Source organism: Podarcis vaucheri (genome assembly GCF_965113315.1).
Source record: "Podarcis vaucheri genome assembly, chromosome: Z".
NCBI classification, from domain to species: Eukaryota; Metazoa; Chordata; class Lepidosauria; order Squamata; family Lacertidae; genus Podarcis; species Podarcis vaucheri.
Window position 1 is genome coordinate 10,310,878 of NC_138758.1, and position 20,568 is coordinate 10,331,445.

General features: G+C 46.4%; 1 protein-coding gene and 1 long non-coding RNA gene across 3 annotated transcripts in view; one reads left to right on the forward strand and one right to left on the reverse strand.

Moving 5' to 3' along the window:
• Window positions 1-20,568, reverse strand: part of NRK (Nik related kinase) — a 124,605-nt gene that overhangs the window by 33,701 nt on the left and 70,336 nt on the right. The window contains exons 21-23 of the mRNA XM_082207177.1: window positions 17,711-17,804; window positions 4,175-4,354; window positions 2,254-2,383 (exon numbers count right to left, since the gene is read on the reverse strand). Coding sequence (XP_082063303.1) covers window positions 2,254-2,383; window positions 4,175-4,354; window positions 17,711-17,804 — 404 coding nt within the window. The remainder of the gene's footprint in view (window positions 1-2,253; window positions 2,384-4,174; window positions 4,355-17,710; window positions 17,805-20,568) is intronic.
• On the forward strand, window positions 11,048-13,379 carry LOC309523464. Of its 2 annotated transcripts, XR_014215357.1 has the most exons (5): window positions 11,048-11,129; window positions 11,381-11,442; window positions 11,716-11,759; window positions 11,893-12,569; window positions 13,222-13,379. It is a non-coding gene; the product is annotated as an uncharacterized lncRNA (long non-coding RNA). The 2 variants fall into 2 exon arrangements; XR_014215358.1 differs by lacking the exons at window positions 11,048-11,129; window positions 11,381-11,442; window positions 11,716-11,759 and having other exon boundaries at window positions 11,869-12,388; window positions 12,493-12,569.

A 20,568-nucleotide genomic window follows, 5' to 3' on the forward strand; every position in this document is an offset into this window, starting at 1 on the left:
ACATCCACAATATACATTTAAAGCACATTGCTTCCTCCAAGGAATCCAGGGAGCCGTGGCTTGCTAATGATGCTGCGAACTATAGCTTTGTGAGAGAGCATTTGCTTTAAATTTATGGTGTGGATGTGACCTAAGGGCCAGACCACAAGTGATGCTATTCATTTGCATTTAATGTGCACATTTTAAAAATACAAATAGCAACTACTGGAAGGAGCCTGATAATGTTTAGGATCAGAGCAGGTGGGGTACAGGGAGTTTTGTCAGTCTTGACAAAAGTCATTCCTTTGAAGCAACTATTTGCATGGTATTCCCTATGCACTGACATTCCATATTGGCACCAGAAAATGTGACAGACCAGTGTATTCAGCCCAAAGAACAAAGAATTATCTAAGTAAATAAGGTGCTTGCCTGCTGGGAGAGCCAGTGTGCTGTAGTGGTTAAGAGCGGTAGTCACGTAATCTGGGTAACCGGGTTCGTGTCTCCGCTCCTCCACATGCAGCTGCTGGGTGACCTTGGGCCAGTCACACTTCTCTGAAGTCTCTCAGCCCCACTCACCTCACAGAGTGTTTGTTGTGGGGGAGGAAGGGAAAGGAGAATGTTAGCCGCTTTGAGACTCCTGAAGGGGAGTGAAAGGCGGGATATCAAATCCAAACTCCTCCTCCTCTTCTTCTTCTTCTTCTTCTTCTTCTACCAGGCGAATTTGCAGGTCATGGAAAACCATACATAATGGTTTACCATTCGTGGTTCACTTGAATAAACCATGAATGGGAAGCCAAAACCGAAGTTTGGCTTGGAGTAGAGATGGTTTAGAGTAGTGTGACCAGTTCTGTCGCACTGGGCACTGGGCCTAGGGAGTTCTCCAGGGTGTTGCAACTATGATGTAGTGAACTGAGCAGTACAGTAGGCAGGAGGTGCAGGGGGAATCAAATATTGGTGATGCATAAATTTGAAAGACCCATGTCCACCCTTGCTTGGAGTGGAGCAAGCCATGATCCTTGTAAGACTGAGACCGGGATTCGGATGGGTGACTATGTCAATTTCAGTTTCTCCCAGTTTCTCATCTTTCTAATCTTAAGTTCAGTTCTCTACATTTCCACATCAGTTTGTGATTTAAAAGACAACATTTCAGTTTAGTCCTGATATACACCTTTTTGTATGCATTTTTGCCTAATGTACATATTTTTCAAAGCAACTTCCACCATAAGTAGTGCATTTTTGTATGTTGTTTTCACTAATATATGCATTTATATGCACACTTTTGTTGTTCATATGTGTATTTTTGTACACATTGCTTGACTGGAGTCCTGCTTTGTAAAATTTGGAGAAGGGCACATTATGAAGGATGCCTTTGCTTTGGTTCGTGCATTGTTTCAGAAAGTGCAAATTAGGTAAGTTCATCTTTAGATGTGCAACCAAACTGAATTTCTCCCTTATCCCTACTCAGGAATTGTGGTTTGTTCCACCAGCGCCAGGGGAGAAGCAAAGTAAGAGTCACCTGATTATGGAAAACCGTCATTTACAAGCGAATGCTACCACTGAGGACTAGCTCCCTGCCATGCAGATAGCGCTGACCCAGGGCACAAGCATAGGTCAGCCAAGGCTGAACACCTGGATAAGCGGAAAGCCGGGAACAGGCTATCTCCACCACCCAGATGTCCCCCTGGACTCAGGCATGGGCACAACCCCCTCTCAGGGGTTGACCAAACCAAGTTGAGTCCCTGGATTCCTTTAATGGAATACCCTTCGCATAGGGATGGCGAGACCATTCCCCCATCCCTGTCACCTGAACCAGAGACTATCCACAACCTTAAAAGTTGTGACGATTTGCTATGCGGCAGGTGAAACCCAAATGGCAACAGCCAATCAGCCAAGTGGGGAAAATTGCTGCTGTGCCCCTGTCCCAACGACAGACGACACACGACGGCATAGCAAGGTGAAGCGCACAGCCTGAAAAGTAGGGAGAGGTGGGCGGGTGTTTCCTAATACACGAGCCGAAAGAGGAAGCTCTGGGCCACGTGCATGGGCATATATAGATCCCTCGATCCATTTGGACTGCACCCCATTGGCCAGATTACACCCAGCAACGAGGGACCTACCAATTGGGTGTTGTGGCTGACCAATCTTACCCACCCACAACACAGGTGGCCAGTCTCCAGGTCTCACCGCAACTCTTTAAGGGAGGACACAATTTCACTCCTCCCCTCCAAAAGAGGCAAATATGGCATGTTCTGCAATAAAAGAAACTGTACTCACGTGAACCACAGTTTGGTCCAGTTGGACTTGAAGGAGGTGACATTTGTAAAAGCCTAGGATCTATGAATGATGTGAATGATGTCGTAGATGAGGAACTATTTTTTGAGGGGGTGTTGTTAGTGCTCGGTGCCTAAAATGGGGGAAAAAAATTAAGATGAAACAAAGGAACTTAATCACAACCGACTGCATTGATGGTGCTGCATGTATACTATACAGTGACCTTTCCCAGCCTTAGACCCCCAGATGCTGATGGACTACAACTCCCATAATTCTTAAGACAGCAGGGTCAGGGATGATGGGAGTTGTAGTCCAACAAGATCTGGAGGCCCAGGGTTGGGACAGGCTGCTGTCTCTGGGATGGATGGTTCTACTTCAACACCCTCCTTAAAAAAACCCCAAACGAAGCTAAAACCTTGCTTTGAAAGTGATACCACAACTTAATTACAGTGGTACCTCGGTTTACGAACTTAATCTGTTCCGGAAGCCCGTTCTTAAACTGAAGCTGCGCTTTCCCTAATGAGGGCTCCCACCGCCGGTGCCCTTCCACCATTCGGATTCCGTTCCTAGACTGAGATAAAGTTCATAGACTTCTGGTTTTGTGGAAGTTTGTAACCCAAACAGGGCTGTTCGTAAACCAAGGTACCACTGCAGAGTTTATGTACATTGCATTCTGCTGGGTTGCTGCACTAAGATACTCTGCGGCCAATGCTACTAGAAAGCCACCTAGGCTGTGAAGAAGAAAGTGGGGTAATATGGGAAGGAGCAGTAGATCTGACCAGAGCCCTAGTTGAGTGAGTAGTAGAATCTGGCCCACTGCTCTGAAACCCCTTCCAGACATCCAGTAAGACTGGGTACTTATCAGGGGTCTGGAATAGAAGGTGTGTAGAAGTTCCAGCTGGGGTAGCTCTGTTGGTAGAGCATGTGGCCCTTAATCTCAGGTTGATGGGTTCAAGCCCCATGTTGGGCAAATAGATTCCTGCATTTAGACTAGATGATCATTGTGGTGCTTTCTAACTCTACATTTCTATGACTCTCTGATTCTAGAAGGTGGAAGTGGATCTAACTATTAGAAATCTGGATGATTAGCAGTGGATTGTACTCTAAAGCTTCATTGGAAAGGAAAACAAAAACAAAGGGTAGATAAATCTAGTTCTTTCACATCTATAAAAATTAAACAGCAATAACATGTGTTGGGCAGGTTATTTCTCTTCACCACCACACAGACACACATGATTCACCATTAAATCTCCCTTCCAAAACAGCTGAAAGGAGAAGACTGAAGTAAATGAACATAAATGCTTTCCTTTAATTTGGAACGTATAACAACCTCAAGTAACTGGCACAGCCTCCCTGCAGATCCGTAGCAATGCAGACCAAAACTTCTGGCAAGATGCAATGGAATGCTAATGGCCAATATCTATCACCCCTCAGGATAAAACAGAGTTACTACAGGGCTTCAAAATATATGACATTTTAGACATTGCTGGACATCTAAAACTAACAAAAACATCAACAACTCAATAGTCACGTTGTGCGACATGCTCACATAACTTGCGCAGCATGTGCATAATATGCCAGGCGGCATGCGCAAATGATGTCAGCAAGTCATGCGGAATATACACACAGCATGAGCATGTTGCACATGACGTCAGCACATTGGTGGTGCTAGTCCCCCTCAATCACAGGGTCAAGCCAGCGCAACTATCCTGAGATATGAATTTTTGCACACAACTTCTCTTATTACACATTTTTGCAAGGCATTTCCCCCTAGTAGTTTTGTATGTTATTTTCATTACAATGTGCATTTTTTGTGTGTATGCTTTTTTGATTGGAGAACTGCATCATATAATTCAGAGAAGTTTGAATCTCAAAGGAAGGATTGCATTTCAGTTTGTTTATTGTCATAATATGTGACATTTACCTTGTTGGGAATAGGCTTGCTCTGTGGTTCCGGAAAGTGGTTCTGAGCAACTTTCAGCTGGTTTGCTGAACAATTCGAAACCTGGCTCTGTTGCAACAGGTCTGGGAGAAGATAGTTTTGGTTGCTCATGCCCCAGAATCGTTCCTGAGAACTGCAGCTGAGTTTTCCTGCAACATAACCCTGCACACAACGACAACTTTTTAAGAGCTGTTCTGTGACCAGAAGTCAAGCTATTCTCCCCTCCCTTCCTCCCAGCATGTAAGCAATGCTCACTTGTGGTAACACTTATGGTAACAAATGCTGGTGAATGTTAGAAGTCCAAATCTCTGTAGTACATCACAGCTAATGAAAATCAGATTATGGCAGGAATGTCAGCGCATCAGGAAAAAATGTAATAAAATAAAATGACACTGGAAATGGGATTCTGATGGATGGGAGCTGCTTAAAGGACACTAGTAATGCTCCATGTTTATACAGTGAAGTTCATCTTCAAAGCACTTCGCAAATGATATCTAATCCATCCTCTCAGGCCCCCATGACACAGAGCCAAAGAAGCATTAGCATTCCAGCAGCAGGGTAATGAGGTGGAGTCTCTTTAAGAAGCCAGCATCAAAACTAGAAGAAGGGTGAATCTCAGAGATTGCTTCACCTTGCAAGAGCGCCTCTTATGATCTTCTCCTTGGGAAGCTCTACCCACAACCCCTTTCTTCCAGGTGAAGCCAGAAAGGTGGCTGGGAGGAAGAGGACCTTTTTATTTGGCAGTGGTGCTGAGGCTTGGTAAAGGACCCCTGACAGTTTGGCTTACAAACAATAAATAACAATGACATGATAGAACATCACAAATGCAACATGAAGCCGACAACAGTAATCTTATGTACAGTATTAGTCTCCATGTGGCTGAGCCTCAGTGCTGGGAGAACGGCTGAGTTTTGCTTCACTTTCAAAGCATCTCTCCTTATCCCCACATTCCAAGCAGAGATCTTTGTTTAAAAACACATTCTTAGTCGGTTTTGTAATAAACCGGCTTATAACCGTGACTCATGAAGCCGGTTCCTCCACTGAGAATATATGTGCTAAAGGTGGGGGAGAAAAGACAGGGTAGGACCACAACCAGCAACTGGAATACTGGAAGATGCTGTTTTCAACAAGAAAAAAGGAAAGGAGCAGAAGTGGAAACCAGACCTGAAGTCCTATCCTCTGATCTGAAAACCCAGGTCTTTAGTTCCAGATGGTAGGAGTAGGTGGGCTCACTATTGGGGGGTTTCCTACATAGAATTGGTTAAAAATACATTTCATTGCCAATGTGTTTAGCACTGCAACATGTGAGCAGATTTGAAGGCTCAGCCCTAGGAAGTATTATCCTGACATAAATTTGGGAGTATTGCAGAGTCTTTTGGTCTCAGGACTGATCGTACTGATGGCTTCACTCACTGCCGTTTGTTTATTTGAAATACTCAAAATCTTTCCACAACTGCTCAAGATAGCTCACGGCATCTATTTAAGACCATTTCATTCAGCAAAGACCTAAAGCTGAAAGCATTTTTTAAAAAAACTTTAGAAGAACATACAGTTGTACCTTGGATCTGAAATGCCTTGCAACTCGAATGCTTTAGCTCCCAATTGCCGCAACCACAGAAGTGAGTGTTCTCGTTTGCGAACGTTTTTTGGAAGCCGAACGTCCAATGCAGAGCCGGATTTAGGTTTGATGAGGCCCTAAGATACTGAAGGTAATGGGGCCCTTTATATGTCCAGCTGTCCTTTGTCAACAACAAATTGCCACTGCTTTTTGTGTTGAATATATGCTACATGGTAATTTATGGACCTCATAGGTATCTAAAGCTGTTTGCACATAACAAATAGGAGCCTGCACAACACTCTTGCTGAATTTTGTTTTTCATCTTCTATTTTGGAAATGTACATCCAGGGGAGGCAGCCAACTTTTGGAGCAATATTTTATCCCCCCTGCTCTGTGAAGTCATCCTCTTAGAAGCACTTGAACTTCCCGTTCCTGGTTCCTAGGAAATTGGGGGAAGTCAGCTGCAGGTTCTCCTCTCTGTTCTAAAAAGCAGGTGTCTTCCCCAAAGGATCCTGGGAATTGTAGTTTGTTAGGGCTTCTGGGATTTGCAGGTCTATGAGGAGGAGGAGGAGGAGGAGGAGAAAAAGAAGAGTTTGGACTTGATATCCCACCTTTCACTCCCCCTTAAGGAGTCTCAAAGGGGATAACATTCTCCTTTCCCTTCCTCCCCCACAACAAACGTTCTGTGAGGTGAGTGGGGCTGAGAGACTTCAGAGAAGTGTGACTGGCCCAAGGTCACCCAGCAGCTGCATGTGGAGGAGTGGGGAATCGAACCCGGTTCACCAGATTACGAGTCCACCGCTCTTAACCACTAAACCACACTGGCCTCTCTGGGAGGGAATCTGCAATGCCCAGGATCATTTGGGGGACGTCATGTGCTTTAAATGCTCACTGGATGCACTTTAAATCAGAGGATCCTAGAATTGTTGAGTTGCGAGGGACCCCAGGGTCATCTAGTCCAACCCCTGCAATGCAGGAATCTCAGCTCAAGAGCCCATGGCAGATGGCTGTCCAAGCTCTGCTGAAAAACCTCCAAGGAAGGAGAGTCTTACGGCCTTCCGAGGGATTTCCTCCCACTGTCAAACAGCTCTTGCTGTCAAAAAGTTCTTCCTGGAGTTGGAATCTCCTTTCTGGTCACTTGAAGCCAAGGCTTCAGGTCCTGAGGGCCTCTGGAGCAGGAGAAGACAAGCTTCCTCCCTGTGATGCCCTTGAGATATTGACAGGGCTCTCATATCCATGTCCGGAGGGACAGGAAGCAAAACATCTCTCTCTCCCCTTTCCCCACCCCATGCAGAATGGCAAGGGGTCTGTGCATCCAGCAGGTGGTGGGAGTGTGGAGCCCAGCCAGGGGCTGGCAGTGGGCAGGATCCTTGCACTGCCAGGGGTTGGACTAGATGACCCTTGGCATCCCTTCCAACTCGACCATGCTATGATTCTCTCAAGCAGCTGAAGGAACGGGTGGGGGAGCAAGATGCAGATGAAGGGGAGGCACATCCACACACCCCAGCAGCCCCCTCCGGCCTGACCCACGGTGGCCTCATCCCAGCACACTTTGACCCCCCTGGTTTTATTTTTCTTCATTCAGCTGCCGGTCAACCCAGCAGCCTGGTCCCTGTTTGCCCGCTGATGTCGCAAAGTGCTGCTTTGCAAGCAAGCCTTATAGTGCCCTGAAAGGGGGATGCCTGTCAGATGACAGTGAGAAATGGTAGAGAAAGATGGATTCTCAAGGTAGGAGGCCTAGAGGAGATGAGTGGCAATATTATTATTGTGAGGTGATGCTATTACAATTCCAAAGGGAATGTCAAGCAGGGAGGGAGGGGGAAGAGAGAGAGTGGAATTCTGGTGGAGACGGAAGATGGAAGGAGGCTTGGAAAGGAGGTTTGAAAGTGGGGCAGGTGAGAGTCGGTTGAGAGCGGTTGGTTCTAGAAGGGGGCATGAGGGGGGGGCTGAAGCTGAGCTGGACTTAGAAGCAGCAGCACAGCCGCCATTCCTCTCAGCATGTGGCCGTTCAATGCTGAAAAAGGGGGTCTCTCCCAACTTGGAGGCAAGAGAATTCTCTTAACTCAGGTGAGCCATGGAGCCAGGGCTTGGCTTGTACAGAAATAGTACCTCAGGTTAAGAACTCTGCTTCAGGATGAGGACAGAAATTGCGCGGCGGCAGCGGAGGCCCCATTAGCTAAAGTGTTAAGAACAGTTTCAGGTTAAGAATGGACATCCAGAACGAATTAAGTTCTTAACCCGAGGTACCACTGTTTTGCTAAAACCCAGATGCCTCACCCCCCTCCAAGATTCACAGAACTGGGCTATGCCTGATTATCGTCTCCCAAAGCAACTTGTTGTTGTTTAGTCGTTTAGTCGTGTCCGCCTCTTCGTGACCCCATGGACTCCAGGCACTCCTATCTTCCACTGTCTCCCGCAGTTTGGTCAAACTCATGTTGGTAGCTTTGAGAATACTGTCCCACCATCTCGTCCTCTGTCACCCCCTTCTCCTTGTGCCCTCCATCTTTCCCAGCACCAGGGTCTTTTCCAGGGAGTCTTTTCTTCTCATGAGGTGGCCAAAGTATTGGAGCCTCAGCTTCACGATCTGTCCTTCCAGTGAGCACTCAGGGCTGATTTCCTTCAGAATGGAGAGGTTTGATCTTCTTACAGTTCATGGGACTCTCAAGAGTCTCCTCCAGCACCATAATTCAAAAGCATCCATTCTTTGGCGATCAGCCTTCTTTATGGTCCAGCTCTCACTTCCATACATCACTACTGGGAAAACCATAGCTTTAACTATATGGACCTTTGTCAGCAAGGTGATGTCTCTGCTTTTTAAGATGCTGTCTAGGTTTGTCTTTGCTTTTCTCCCAAGAAGCAGGCGTCTTTTAATTTCGTGGCTGCTGTCACCATCTGCAGTGATCATGGAGCCCAAGAAAGTAAAATCTCTCACTACCTTCATTTCTTCCCCTTCTTGCATTTCCTTGTCATTGGAATGATTTTTTGTTTTTGTTCCCGGTCCACATATAGCTTAAGCCTGCCTTGTAGAATTTTAAGCATAACCTTGCTAGCGTGTGAAATGAGTGCAATAGTTGGAGCATTCTTTGGCACTGCCCTTCTTTCGGCTTGGGATGTAGACTGATCTTCTCCAATCCTCTGGCCACTGCTGAGTTTTCCAAACTTACTGTCATATTGAGTGTAGCACCTTAACAGCATCATCTTTTAAAATTTTAAATCGTTCAGCTGGATTATCATCACTTCCACTGGCCTTGTTATTAGCAGTGCTTTCTAAGGCCCATTTGACTTCACTCTCCAGGATGTCTGGCTCAAGGTCAGCAAACCACACCTGGGGTGTACGAGACATCCATATCTTTCTGGTATAATTCCTCTGTGTATTCTTGCCACCTCTTCTTGATGTCTTCTGCTTCTGTTTGGTCCTTACCACTTTTGTCCTTTATTATGGTAATCTTTGAATGAAACGTTCCTTTCATATCTCCAATTTTCTTGAACAGATCTCTGGTTCTTCCCATTCTGTTGTTTTCCTCTATTTCTTTGCATTGCTCGTTTAAGAAGGCCTTCTTATCTCTCCTTGCTATTTTTTGGAAATCTGCATTCAATTTCCTGTATTTTTCTCTATCTCCCTCGCATTTTGCTTGCCTTCTCTCCCCCGCTATTTGTAAGGCCACGTTGGACAGCCACTTTGCTTTCTTGCATTTCCTTTTCATTGGGATGGTTTTAGTTGCTGCCTCCTGTATAATGTTACGAGCCTCCATCCATAGTTCTTCAGGCACTCTGTCCAGCAAATCTAAATCCTTAAACCTGTTCCTCACTTCCACTGTGTATTCATAAGGGATTTGATTTAGATTTATGTGGCGTTTGCCTCCTAGGTGGGTCATAAGGAAAGGGTTAAATGAGTGTGATGTGATTGGCCAGTGGGAACGCAAGGGGAGGAGTAAAAGTTAGAGTTGGAGGTGTGTGGAAGTTAGTTGTCAGTTGAGGGTTGGGAGTTGGAGAAGTAAGAGGGAGGATAAGTCTGTGGGTTGGTCGAGCTGTATTGTGAGAGAGTGAGAGGAATTGTTAGGTGGAGTCACATAGTTGGAATAATCAGTATGAAGTTGTTACTTGTTCATGCTTATACAAATAAACTTGATTATTTGTTAATGTTAACAACTGTCTGGACTCCGTGTGTACCCGGGAGAAATGGGTTGGTGGCAGTGAAGAGGCAATCACAGTGGTGGCACAGGGATCAATAGACTGTCGAACGTCCGGGGACCCTGTGTGATCGCCACAATTGTATCTTACCGGCCCAGTGGTTTTTCCTACTTTCTTCAGTTTAAGCTTGAATTTTGCTATAAGACGCTGATGATCTGAGCCACAGTTAGCTCCAGGTCTTGTTTTTTGCTGACTGTATAGAGCTTCTCCATCTTTGGCTGCATAAAATATAATCAATATGATTTCGATGCTGCCCATCTGGTGATGTCCACGTGTAGAGTCGTCTCTTGTGTTGATGGAAAAGAGTGTTTGTGATGACCAGCTTGTTCTCTTCGCAGAACTCTATTAGCCTTTGCCCTGCTTTGTTTTGAACTCCAAGGCCAAACTTGCCAGTTGTTCCTTTTATCTCTTGACTCCCTACTTTAGCATTCCAATCCCCTATAGTGAGAAGGACATCCTTCTTTGGTGTCATTTCTATAAGGTGTTGTAAGTCTTCATAGAATTGGTCTGCCTTGGATTCGTATCGAGATCATTCTATCATTTTTGAGATTGCATCCCAGTACAGCTTTCACCACTCTTTTGTTGACTATGAGCGCCACTCCATTTCTTTTGCGGGATTCTTGCCCACAGTAGTAGATATGATGGTCATCCGAACTGAATTCGCCCATTCCCATCCATTTTAGTTCACTGGTGCCCAGGATGTCAATATTTATTCTTGCCATCTCATTTTTGACCACATCCAGCTTACCAAGGTTCATGGTTCTTACATTCCAGGTTCCTATGCAATATTTTTCTTTACAGCACTGGACTTTCCTTTCGCTTCCAGACATATCCGCAAGTGAGCGACCTTTCGGCTTTGGCCCAGCCGCTTCATCAGTTCTGAATCTACTTGTCCTTGTCCTCCGCTCTTCCTCAGTAGCTTGTTGGACGCCTTCCGACCTGAGGAGCTCATCTTCCAGCATCATAACTTTTATATTTCCCACCTGTAACATAGAATCATAGAATCATAGAGTTGGAAGAGACCACAAGGGCCATCGAGTCCAACCCCCTGCCAAGCAGGAAACAAACCTTTTCCTCTGTTTTTTTATTTTTCCTTTCTGTCTCCTAGGACATAATAGGCTGCTGCAGAGGCAAACCATGTAGGAGGCAGGAGGGGCACAAAAAGTGAATGAACCATTGGAGATTGTGGTAGGTAAATTCCATGGGGAATCCATTCCCCACATGTGCAGGGAGGTCATGGCACTGACCTGAGTGAAACAGGGCTGGGTTCGGGGTTGCAGTCCCATCTCGCCCCAGCACCTCGCCCCCCTCCTTCCAAGCCAGGGGTCAGGTGCCCGGGCAGGAGCTGGTTGGCAGCCTGTGGTGACGTGGGCATGGGCAGCCTGGCAGGGTGCTTGTTCTTCCCCCCTAGAGAATACAATGTCCTTCTTCCTTTGCAGGGCTTTGGTTTGGGGAACCAGCAGCAGCCCTGTGGTGCAGGGAAACCCAGAAAAATCCAGAGGTATGTTGTGACCTTGTGCGGCAGGGGAAGTGTTTCCCAGTGATCTTGGGGGTGGAGGAGGAAGGCCTGATTTAGAGATCCCTATAGTTTTATGGAGAGGGTTTCTCTGTGGTCCAGGCATGCCAGGGGTGCAGGTGAGGGGTGGGGCACAAAATTGGCTCATAAATATGTCTAAATATATAGATGAAAATGATAAATATTATCATATATATATATTTATCTGGTTCCAAATACTCCAAGCAATCAGACTAACAGAGCTTGTTTTTTCCCTAGGCGAGAGGCCCACCAGAATGAGGGGGGAAAGGCTCCTACTTTGGGTGAGTGGAAATGCCAACTGAGTGCCCCATATTTTAGGAATGTTTCCTTCCTGTGTCCCCCCTCCCTCATGTGCCAGAGGGATGCTATCATCTGGGATCCAGGCGCTTGCTGATTCCTCCGGTTTCTCTGCAGGGAGGGAGCCTTTCCTCAATGTTTACATCGTACTGGCGAAATCCCTGGAGGGACATGGCAAACATCAGGTACTGGGACAGAAGGAAGGGGTCTTTGTGGAACTTCTTTTGGGGGTTCATAAAAAATGGGACAGTAATTTTTCATCCACCCCAGCCCCTTCTCATCAGATGCTTCCTGCTTCCTCCACAGGACCATGCCTCAAGGGAAGAGGCTCCAGTGCTTGCTCCCTGGACGAAGAACAACAGACCATCGTGATGGTTCCCGGCCCCTGATCCTCGCCTGCCTCACCCTCCATCCGTTCCCCGTGCGGGCATGGCTCCTTCCCGGCCATACTTGGCACAGAAGCAGCAGCCAAGGTTCCCCCCCATCAAGAACACCTCAAGAGTTATTCCTGAGCCGGGGGAGACTTTGGCTGCTGCCTCTGTGCCAGGCCGGTTGGGATGGAGCCCAGACGCCCGTACGGAGGAGGACAGAGTGGGGCAGCTTGTAAGATCAGGTAGGATGAAATGCCCCCTTCCCAGGTCCCCACCCTCCTGCCCCAGACTGGGGCTCACGCGGCTGGGAGCCAGGTGCCGGCTGATGTCTCCCTTTGTTTTGCAGCGAGGAGAAGGTTCAGCCTGGGAGCTGCTGCATCCCGGGAGGGACTGGAGCCGAGACAACGGCCTCTCACCTCACAGGTAAGGGGACAGGGGGATTTCATTGCTTTGCCGCTCGCGATTTGCGGGTTTGGGAGGTGCAGGCAGGGGGCGCGTCGGAATGTCACCCCCCTTCAGGATGGCACCTGGGGCAGACGCCCCCTGCCCCCCATCGGGACGCCCCTGGCCACAAACAGGATTTGAGCCCAAGAGCCCTCTGCTCACCTGGGACTTCCTGCAATGGCTTCTTGAAGCCCCGTCCCTGGTTGTTTGGTCTGTGACAGACCATTCACACATTCAGGGATTCCTTCTTTCTTGCACCGTATGGCTTCTGCACTGCTGTGGCTGCTGCTGAAGCCCCCTCCCCACAAATAAAATAGATAAGAGGAAGAAGGGAGAATTTTCATGGAGCGGGGAGAACACCCTGCTCCAGACTTCTAGACCAACTCTCTGACTTAAAACCGAGGCGTTCCTACGAGAGCCAGTATCAAAAATCACATGGAAGCAGTACAGAAATAGATAAGGCAGAGCTATAGCTGATAAGGAATGCAGTGCTCAAGGTTTGGCAAAGGAGGACAGACCTGGGCTAAAACGAATCTTCTTCTCGCACAGGCCACGTCATGTATGCATCTTTGGAAAGACTCTCTGAAGAAAGCGAGTAGTGCTGATAACTCTCTATCTGTTTCTCCTATAGGAAATATTTCACCTGGAAACTTCAGTGAATTTCTGAAAAGATTTTTTGAGGTTTTTTTCTTGGAAAATGTGCAACTAGACCACGAGTCAAACCAAAAACACGTGTCTTGTATGAAGTCGATGCCTATATTAAAAGTGTTCTCTTGTGGCTGACAAAGAGTCCTGTCTTGGTTGCCACTGTGCATTTTGCAAAACTGATTTGTGGGCAGAAGCTACATGCCAGTATTTGAAATTAGCCAGGCGCATTTTGCACCTGCCTGCTGGCCACTGGTGATTATTTAATGGCCAAAGGCCTCGGCAAAGAAACATGTAATGATGGTGCCAAGGCGAGCCTCTGGGGAGACTCCACTGAGCTGTCAAAATGAAGAGAGAAGGGGGGGAAGACCGCCGGCAAAGCAGCACAGCTCGCCTCCTTATCCTGATGGCTTGGGATAGACTTGGGAGTCGCCACATGTTGCCCCCCTCAGTGTGTGCGTGTGGCTGTGCTCGAAGATGTGCTGCTGCTCATGAGGCAAGGAAGCCCCCCCCCAAGGGCGGGACATGGGCGGGGAGAGCCTGGCCTGTCGCCGGGAAGGGGACGCGTCACAATGAAGCTCAACCCTGCTCTGTTCCACAGGCAGCGTTGAGTTGCATTTTGTCACCCCACTGTTTATCAGCTCCATCTGGTACGCAGGATGAGACCCTCCCTGCCATGTAGTGGTGCATGCCAAGGTGGTGCATGCTCTGGTTATCTCCCGCTTGGACTACTGCCATGCGCTCCATGTGGGGCTACCTTTGAAGTTGACCCAGAAACTACAACTAATCCAGAATGCGGCAGCTAGACAGGGGACTGGGAGTGGCCGCCGAGACCATATAACACCGGTCCTGAAAGACCTTCATTGGCTTCCAGGCTTCTGTCTATACACAGAGCCTCCATCAGCGTGTCTGTTCTCTCTGAGCAGCTTAGTCATGCTAGCCACATGACCTGGAAGCTGTACACCAGCTCCCTCGGCCAATAAAGTGAGATGAGCACCGCAACCCCAGAGTCGGCCACGACTGGACCTAATGGTCTGGGGTCCCTTTACCATAATAATAATAATAATAATAATAATAATAATATGGCAGGACCCGCCAGGCCTTCCTGCGACTACAATGCCCCCCAGGCCTACCTGTGGCTGTGACAGGCCTTGCAGGCTAGGCCCCAATGAGCCTCCCCGTGGCCCCCAAGTTGGGCAGAACCCTGTGTGGGTGCATGAGCACAAATGCAGAGACAATTGCACAGCTGGTAGGTAATTAACCTACTGCCACCTGTGAGGATGTACAATGTGCAAGCTTATTTTAATTAAAAAGCCCTTTTTTAAAATTAAGATGTGCAATAGGAGCAGGCTTCTTCTTATGTTCTGAACTCTAATGCTCTGTCACATGGATTGTTTATGGCGAGTGCATGCCATGAAATGACTGGCTATGGACCTGGCTGCCAGTAGGTGATCTCTGACCTCTTCCAGTCCTCTGGTCCCATGACAGCTGGAATGCTCCAGATGCCTGTGAAGGCTGCAGTGTTTGAATGCCTGACAGTTTTGGGAAGGATGAGGCTCCCATTAAGAACCAAGATGGATGCGGATAGCCTTTGCGCAGCCGTTCCCCCTCTAAGCTCTGCTGAAGCAATAACCCACAGAGATGTATTTTATGGCTGGCACCAAAGATAGAAACCAGTCTTCTGTGTGGTTTGCTACAAGAGATAAACAATGGACTGGAGCTAAGCATCTGCGGGTGCCAGCCTGTATGTTTGCAGGCAAACCGTGAATCTTAAGTAGGAACAGCCTGATGTTTCAAAAGCCAAATCGCTAATTGGAAAATGTGGAAATGAGAAGGAGGCCAGGAAGCATTTTGCCTCCTGCTTAGCTTAAGAAACCACAAAAGTAAAACATGAATTGCAATTCTTCCTCTCTTTTGAGTTCTGCAAACCTTCTTACAGATTCAGCTCTTGGAATAGGAGCAGGGAGGAGGAGGAAGAAGAAGAAAGGGAAGGAGGTTTGTATGCCTTCTCCTATCCTCACCCCCTTGTCATGCTCCCAACTCTGCTTCAATGCACTGGTGCCTTTTGAAGGCTTGGGCAATCTTCACGCACCCCGACTTTAGGCCCTATCTACACCACAGCCAAATTGGCTTAATAGCCATTCTCGAAACCCTGGAAATTGTAGACCTGTGATGGGGAAGGGAAGTATCACTAACCAAATTCTCGGCATGCTGACCAAGCTCCAATCCTACAACTCTTTGAGGAGATAATACAATCCCCTTAAATTTACAAAGTAGGTACAAACTCAGCTTTGTGGGGTCCGTAACCCATCATCAAATGTTGCAGAGCCACCTCGCTCTCAAACAACAGCTAAACAGAAGAGCAAGCTTAAGTGATAGTTACAGAGGAGCGCTGGTTTCTTGACAACCACAAAATTTGTTTCAGAAATTGGTGCTTCTAGAAGAATTGAGATCTTCTGCAATAAGTGGTTATGACCTAGGTCACATCCACAGCATACATTTAGACCATGGGTGGGGAACTCCCCCCCCCCTCCACAGGCCAAATTTGACAGGTGAGTGAGGCCACACACTTGCCTGTCACCTGATGCCACTAATAATGTCAGGGGGTGGGGTGCTTTGAAGTCCTGCAGTCAGACTCTGGATTTCACCACAAGGGGAGGATGTAAGTCTGGTCGAAAAGGCCTCAGTCTGCTCCTAGCAGATTGGGACTTCCTGGAACAAGTTGCTCACTTGGACTTATCTGTGGTCCTACAACTTCTGACCTGCCCTGCCTTCTTTTCCATGGGACCCAGAATCAGCCAGGGAACACAACAATGGCATTCTGCTGGCTGGCAAATTCCTATTTATATAGGTCTGTGGGCTTAATACTTTCCTAGGTTGTCTTGTAGGGATTCACCTTAACTGGCTGCTACTCTCTTTTCATTGGAACATCTGCCTCTGAGACTCTTAAGCACAGGATCATGGGTTTGAGTCCCTTGCTGGGCAAAAAGATTTCTGCATTGCAGGGGGTTGGACTAGATGACCCTTGTGGTCCCTTCCCACTCTACAATTCTATGAATTTTTAAAATAGCTTTTCAATCTGATTACTCCAGTTTTCACAAGTCAGGGATGAGAACACATTTCAGCCTGACGGACACACTTCCTTCTGAGGGCAAGGTGCCAGTGGTGTGAGGGGCCAGGGTCAAAAGTGAGTGGAGCAACAGCAAAAGTTCAGAAGGCTAGTTTCTCTACATGCTCACACAAGGTTTAAATGATTTGCTGTGCCACGGAAGTGTAAATGAAGCATTGATCTAATAGACATTTAATCTGGTTTAATAGCCTTTCATAATTCCCTCCCTTAACCTGATTACTCTAATTCTCATAAAATGTAAGGATAAAATATGGTTAGCACGTTTAGCACGTTCATTCCAAAGTATGAGTAATTAGGGATAGAATCCAAATGTACAGACTAGCATGCAGGAAACTGGAAGTACAGTGGATGCTCGGGTTGCGAACGTGATCTATGCGGGAAGCATGTTCGCAACCTGCAGTGTCCGCAACCCGCAGCGCCATGTCTGCACATGCATGGGTTGTGATTCGGTGCTTCTGCACATGCACATAGCACGGTTTAGCACTTCTGCACATGTGCAAGCGCCGAAACCTGGAAGTAACCCGTTCCGGTACTTCCAGGTTTGGTGCAGTGCACAACCCAAAATCACGTAACCCGAAGCGTCTGTAACCCGAGGTATGACTGCAATCACTTCCTGCTTTCCAGCCAATGAGGACAGCAACTACAAATTATTATGGGATGCAAAGCTCGCCTGGAACATTAGGGGTCAGTAGAAACTACACGGGAGACTGTGGGAATTCAGAATGGGTCAAATGAATTTGTCTTGGGTCAGCCACTATCTTTCTGCCTTAGTACTTTCCCAGGGCCAGTTTCTATAGCACCCCATCCATGTATGATGCTTGCAAAGGGTAATAGTAGCAATATTACCACAGAAGATGGCAGGATCCCCAAGGGCATGCTCTATGGGGTGCTGGCTTCAGGCACTAGGTCCATTGGCAGACCGACTCTGCGTTACAAAGATGTCTGCAAATGTGACATTAAAGCTGGCAACATCAATCCCGCCATGTGGGAATCCCTTGCAGATGAACACAGTGCCTGGAGACAGGAAAGTTGTGCACCCCTTGTAGTGACCAGAGGAGGAATGACCACTGCGAGGAGTGTAGAGAGAAGAAACGCCATGGCACATCTGCAGCAGCACAGCCAGACGCCTTCATTTGCCCCAGCTGCAACAAAACATGTCTCTCCTGTATCAGTGTCTACAGCTACTGTGCAGGCGCTATAACCTTCTGACAGTTTGACTTCACCCTCCATTGTCTCCAAAGACAGATGGATGCCAACAAGCATGGCTGCAATATTAGCAATCAGAATTTGATCTCTCTAGTTCTATGCACAGAGGGTGCCCCTTTGAAACGGGGGGTTGAATTACCTTCTGATCCACGACAGAACTCCGAAGGTTCGGTTCAGTCTCATCTGGAACTCTTGCCCTTGAGAAACCCATCACTCCATTGCTGGGTAGTTGCCTAGTAACAAATGCCAATTAGTGAACAGAGATGGGGTAGGGCAGGCAAGAAAGAAAGGAAAACTCAAAAGGAAAAATCCACATGCATTCTAAACAAAAATAAAGTAAATTTACTCAATAGGAACAAGTGTCTTGCCTTTCTTTCTTTCCCTACAGCACCAAGCCCATCAAGAGTAAAATTCACATTTTACTTTTAAATTTTTTATTGATTTATACAAATATTTGTATACCACTATTCATGATTTTTTATATATATAAAAAAATCAAATATATTCTCAGAGTAGACATACTGAAAGACATGGCTAACATAGGTTGGATAAAACCACTAGTTTAAAAAATGCAATATGAATCGCCTCTGATCTTGGATGGTTGAGATGTGAAATCAGGTATCGAGGGCTTCCTGAGTCCCATGGAGTCTGGAGTGGCTCTGCCTGCTTTCAAACAATCATGGCAATTTGGGCAGTGATCAATGGCAGTTAAACAGGATTTGCTCCAAAGATATACAGTCCTATCAACCAAAAGTGGCTTTCAAGGAACCGGAACAATGTTCTTATCTTTTGTTTCTCTTGGTCCAGGGGTGGGAAACTGGATCCAGAAAGATGTGACCCCTCAATCACCTGGCATCATAGGGAATCAGGTGAATAAGACTTTGGAAGGACGAATTGGGAATGTACTCAAAACTGCCCCCAATTATTCCATGAACCCCAGCTTTTGTTTACATTGGGAATGCAAAGGAAGAAACTTTACAGCTGTGGGCTTGAATTCAAGCTAGGGCTGCAAAGATTCCCAGTGAAAGTGGGGCATTGGTCTCAGCATGAATTTAAACCCAGCACTGACTGCAAACACAGCCTTCTGCAGGAGGTCTTGAGTGGAAGCAGTCCCACTGAGGCTGGCATTCAGTGCCAAATTTAAAAGCAAGCTCTGCTTGCCGAAGTATAACCATGAACATGCTTTAAGGTTCCCAATTCCTTCCCTTTGCATTTGTGGAGCAAGTGTGGGACAGGTGGGTTTGGCCAGACGAAAAACAATACTGTGAGCCAAATCAGGACCCTTAGCAAGCTTATTCCAGCCCATAGGCTGGAGGTTTCCCGTGCATGTATTAGCCCTATGCATCCAACAGGAAATGATCCCATGGTGGGGAAGCGGAATCTAGCATTTAACTTAAATGGCAAAAGACACAGGTGGTGTTATCAATTGCAACTGACACGCATGCTCTCAAATCTCTGGCTGCAATATGTATGAACATGGTCATAAAAGGATAAGTCCTTCCATGTTTGTTGCTGGGAAGTGTTTGTTTACCATGTGCCACAGATGGTGTCACTCATTCTTTCACCATTTCAGTTATGAACAGGCATTTTACTGGGAAGCACAAATATATGGATTGTTTCTTCCTAGGGCTTTCTAGTTTTTTGATGCAGCCCACCGAGACCAACAGTCATGCGAAAATTGTGCTAGGAATGAGTGTTGGTGTCAGTGTTGACAGACGGTATGTGAATAAAAGTCACACGGACCCTCCTGGTATGATATAACACCTTGTTTTTGCAGGAACACTAAACTGAAAGAACTAGAAGCCTTTAGACTGGAATAGGGCACATTGGAACTACAATACCCTGCAGAGATATGCCCCTGGTATGCCCCGCAGAGGACCTTAAGGTCCACAAATGACAACATTTTGGATGTCCCAGGTCGCAAGGTGGTTAGATTGGTCTCAACTAGGGCCAGGGCCTTTTCAGTACTGGCCCCGACTTGGTGGAACACTCTATCACAAGAGACTAGGGCCCTGTGGGACTTGACATCTTTCTGCAGGGCCTGCAAGACAGAGCTGTTCCGCCTGGCCTTTGGTTTGGACTCAGTCTGACCCTTATATCCTTATGTTTTCCTCTCCCCTTACGGTTTTGATCTATGGGCTACTTTTAAAATGAGGCTGCATTTTAAATTGCATTTTAACCTGTATTTTAAATTGCCGCCCCCCATTATGTTTTTATTTTACTGGTGTTAGCTGCCCTGAGCCTGGCTCTGGCCGGGGAGGGCAGGGTATAAATAAAGTATTATTATTATTATTACTGTTATTATTATTACTATTATTACAACAAGTGCATCTTAACTACCCTCCTTAACTACCCAATTTTTATGGAAGTTTGTCGATTCTCCTAGTGCAATATGAGACCAACCATTATGGAGACAGTTCGTATCTTTTTTTTTTCATGCTCCAGGGGTATATAATAAATGAAATTAAAATTCTAAGAGTGCATTAACTTCTGGTTGATGCATTAAATGTATTATTTGTCCATATAAAGGGTCTGGTCTCACCAGTGGATGAGTTAAGTATACATATTCTAACTGTTGCTCCAGTAGCAATATCTAATAACCTTAAAAAATCATGGGCACTTAACCGTATGTTGTAAACCCCGGGCTGAATATAAAGGGTGTTGGGGTTTGCACATAAGGTAAAATTAAGCAACATGGTCAGAATGAGGGAAGGCAGGCAACTTGATAATTTTTTTAATTAAAAATAGATTTTTTAAAAAATGCATAGGTAAAACAAGATGTAAGAAAATATCTGCCCATTTGTACTGCTGGAAACACAATATGAAATAGTATTTTTTAATGAAGTCTCTGACCTTTTGCTGGATTATGGACGTGTGTTTGTGTTTATGTTTTTATACATACTGTATGCATATAAACACCTGTGGGATGTTTCTTTATGCTTCATGCTTGCATTATGCTCTGATACAACAATGGAGGGAGACGGAAAATCTAACTAA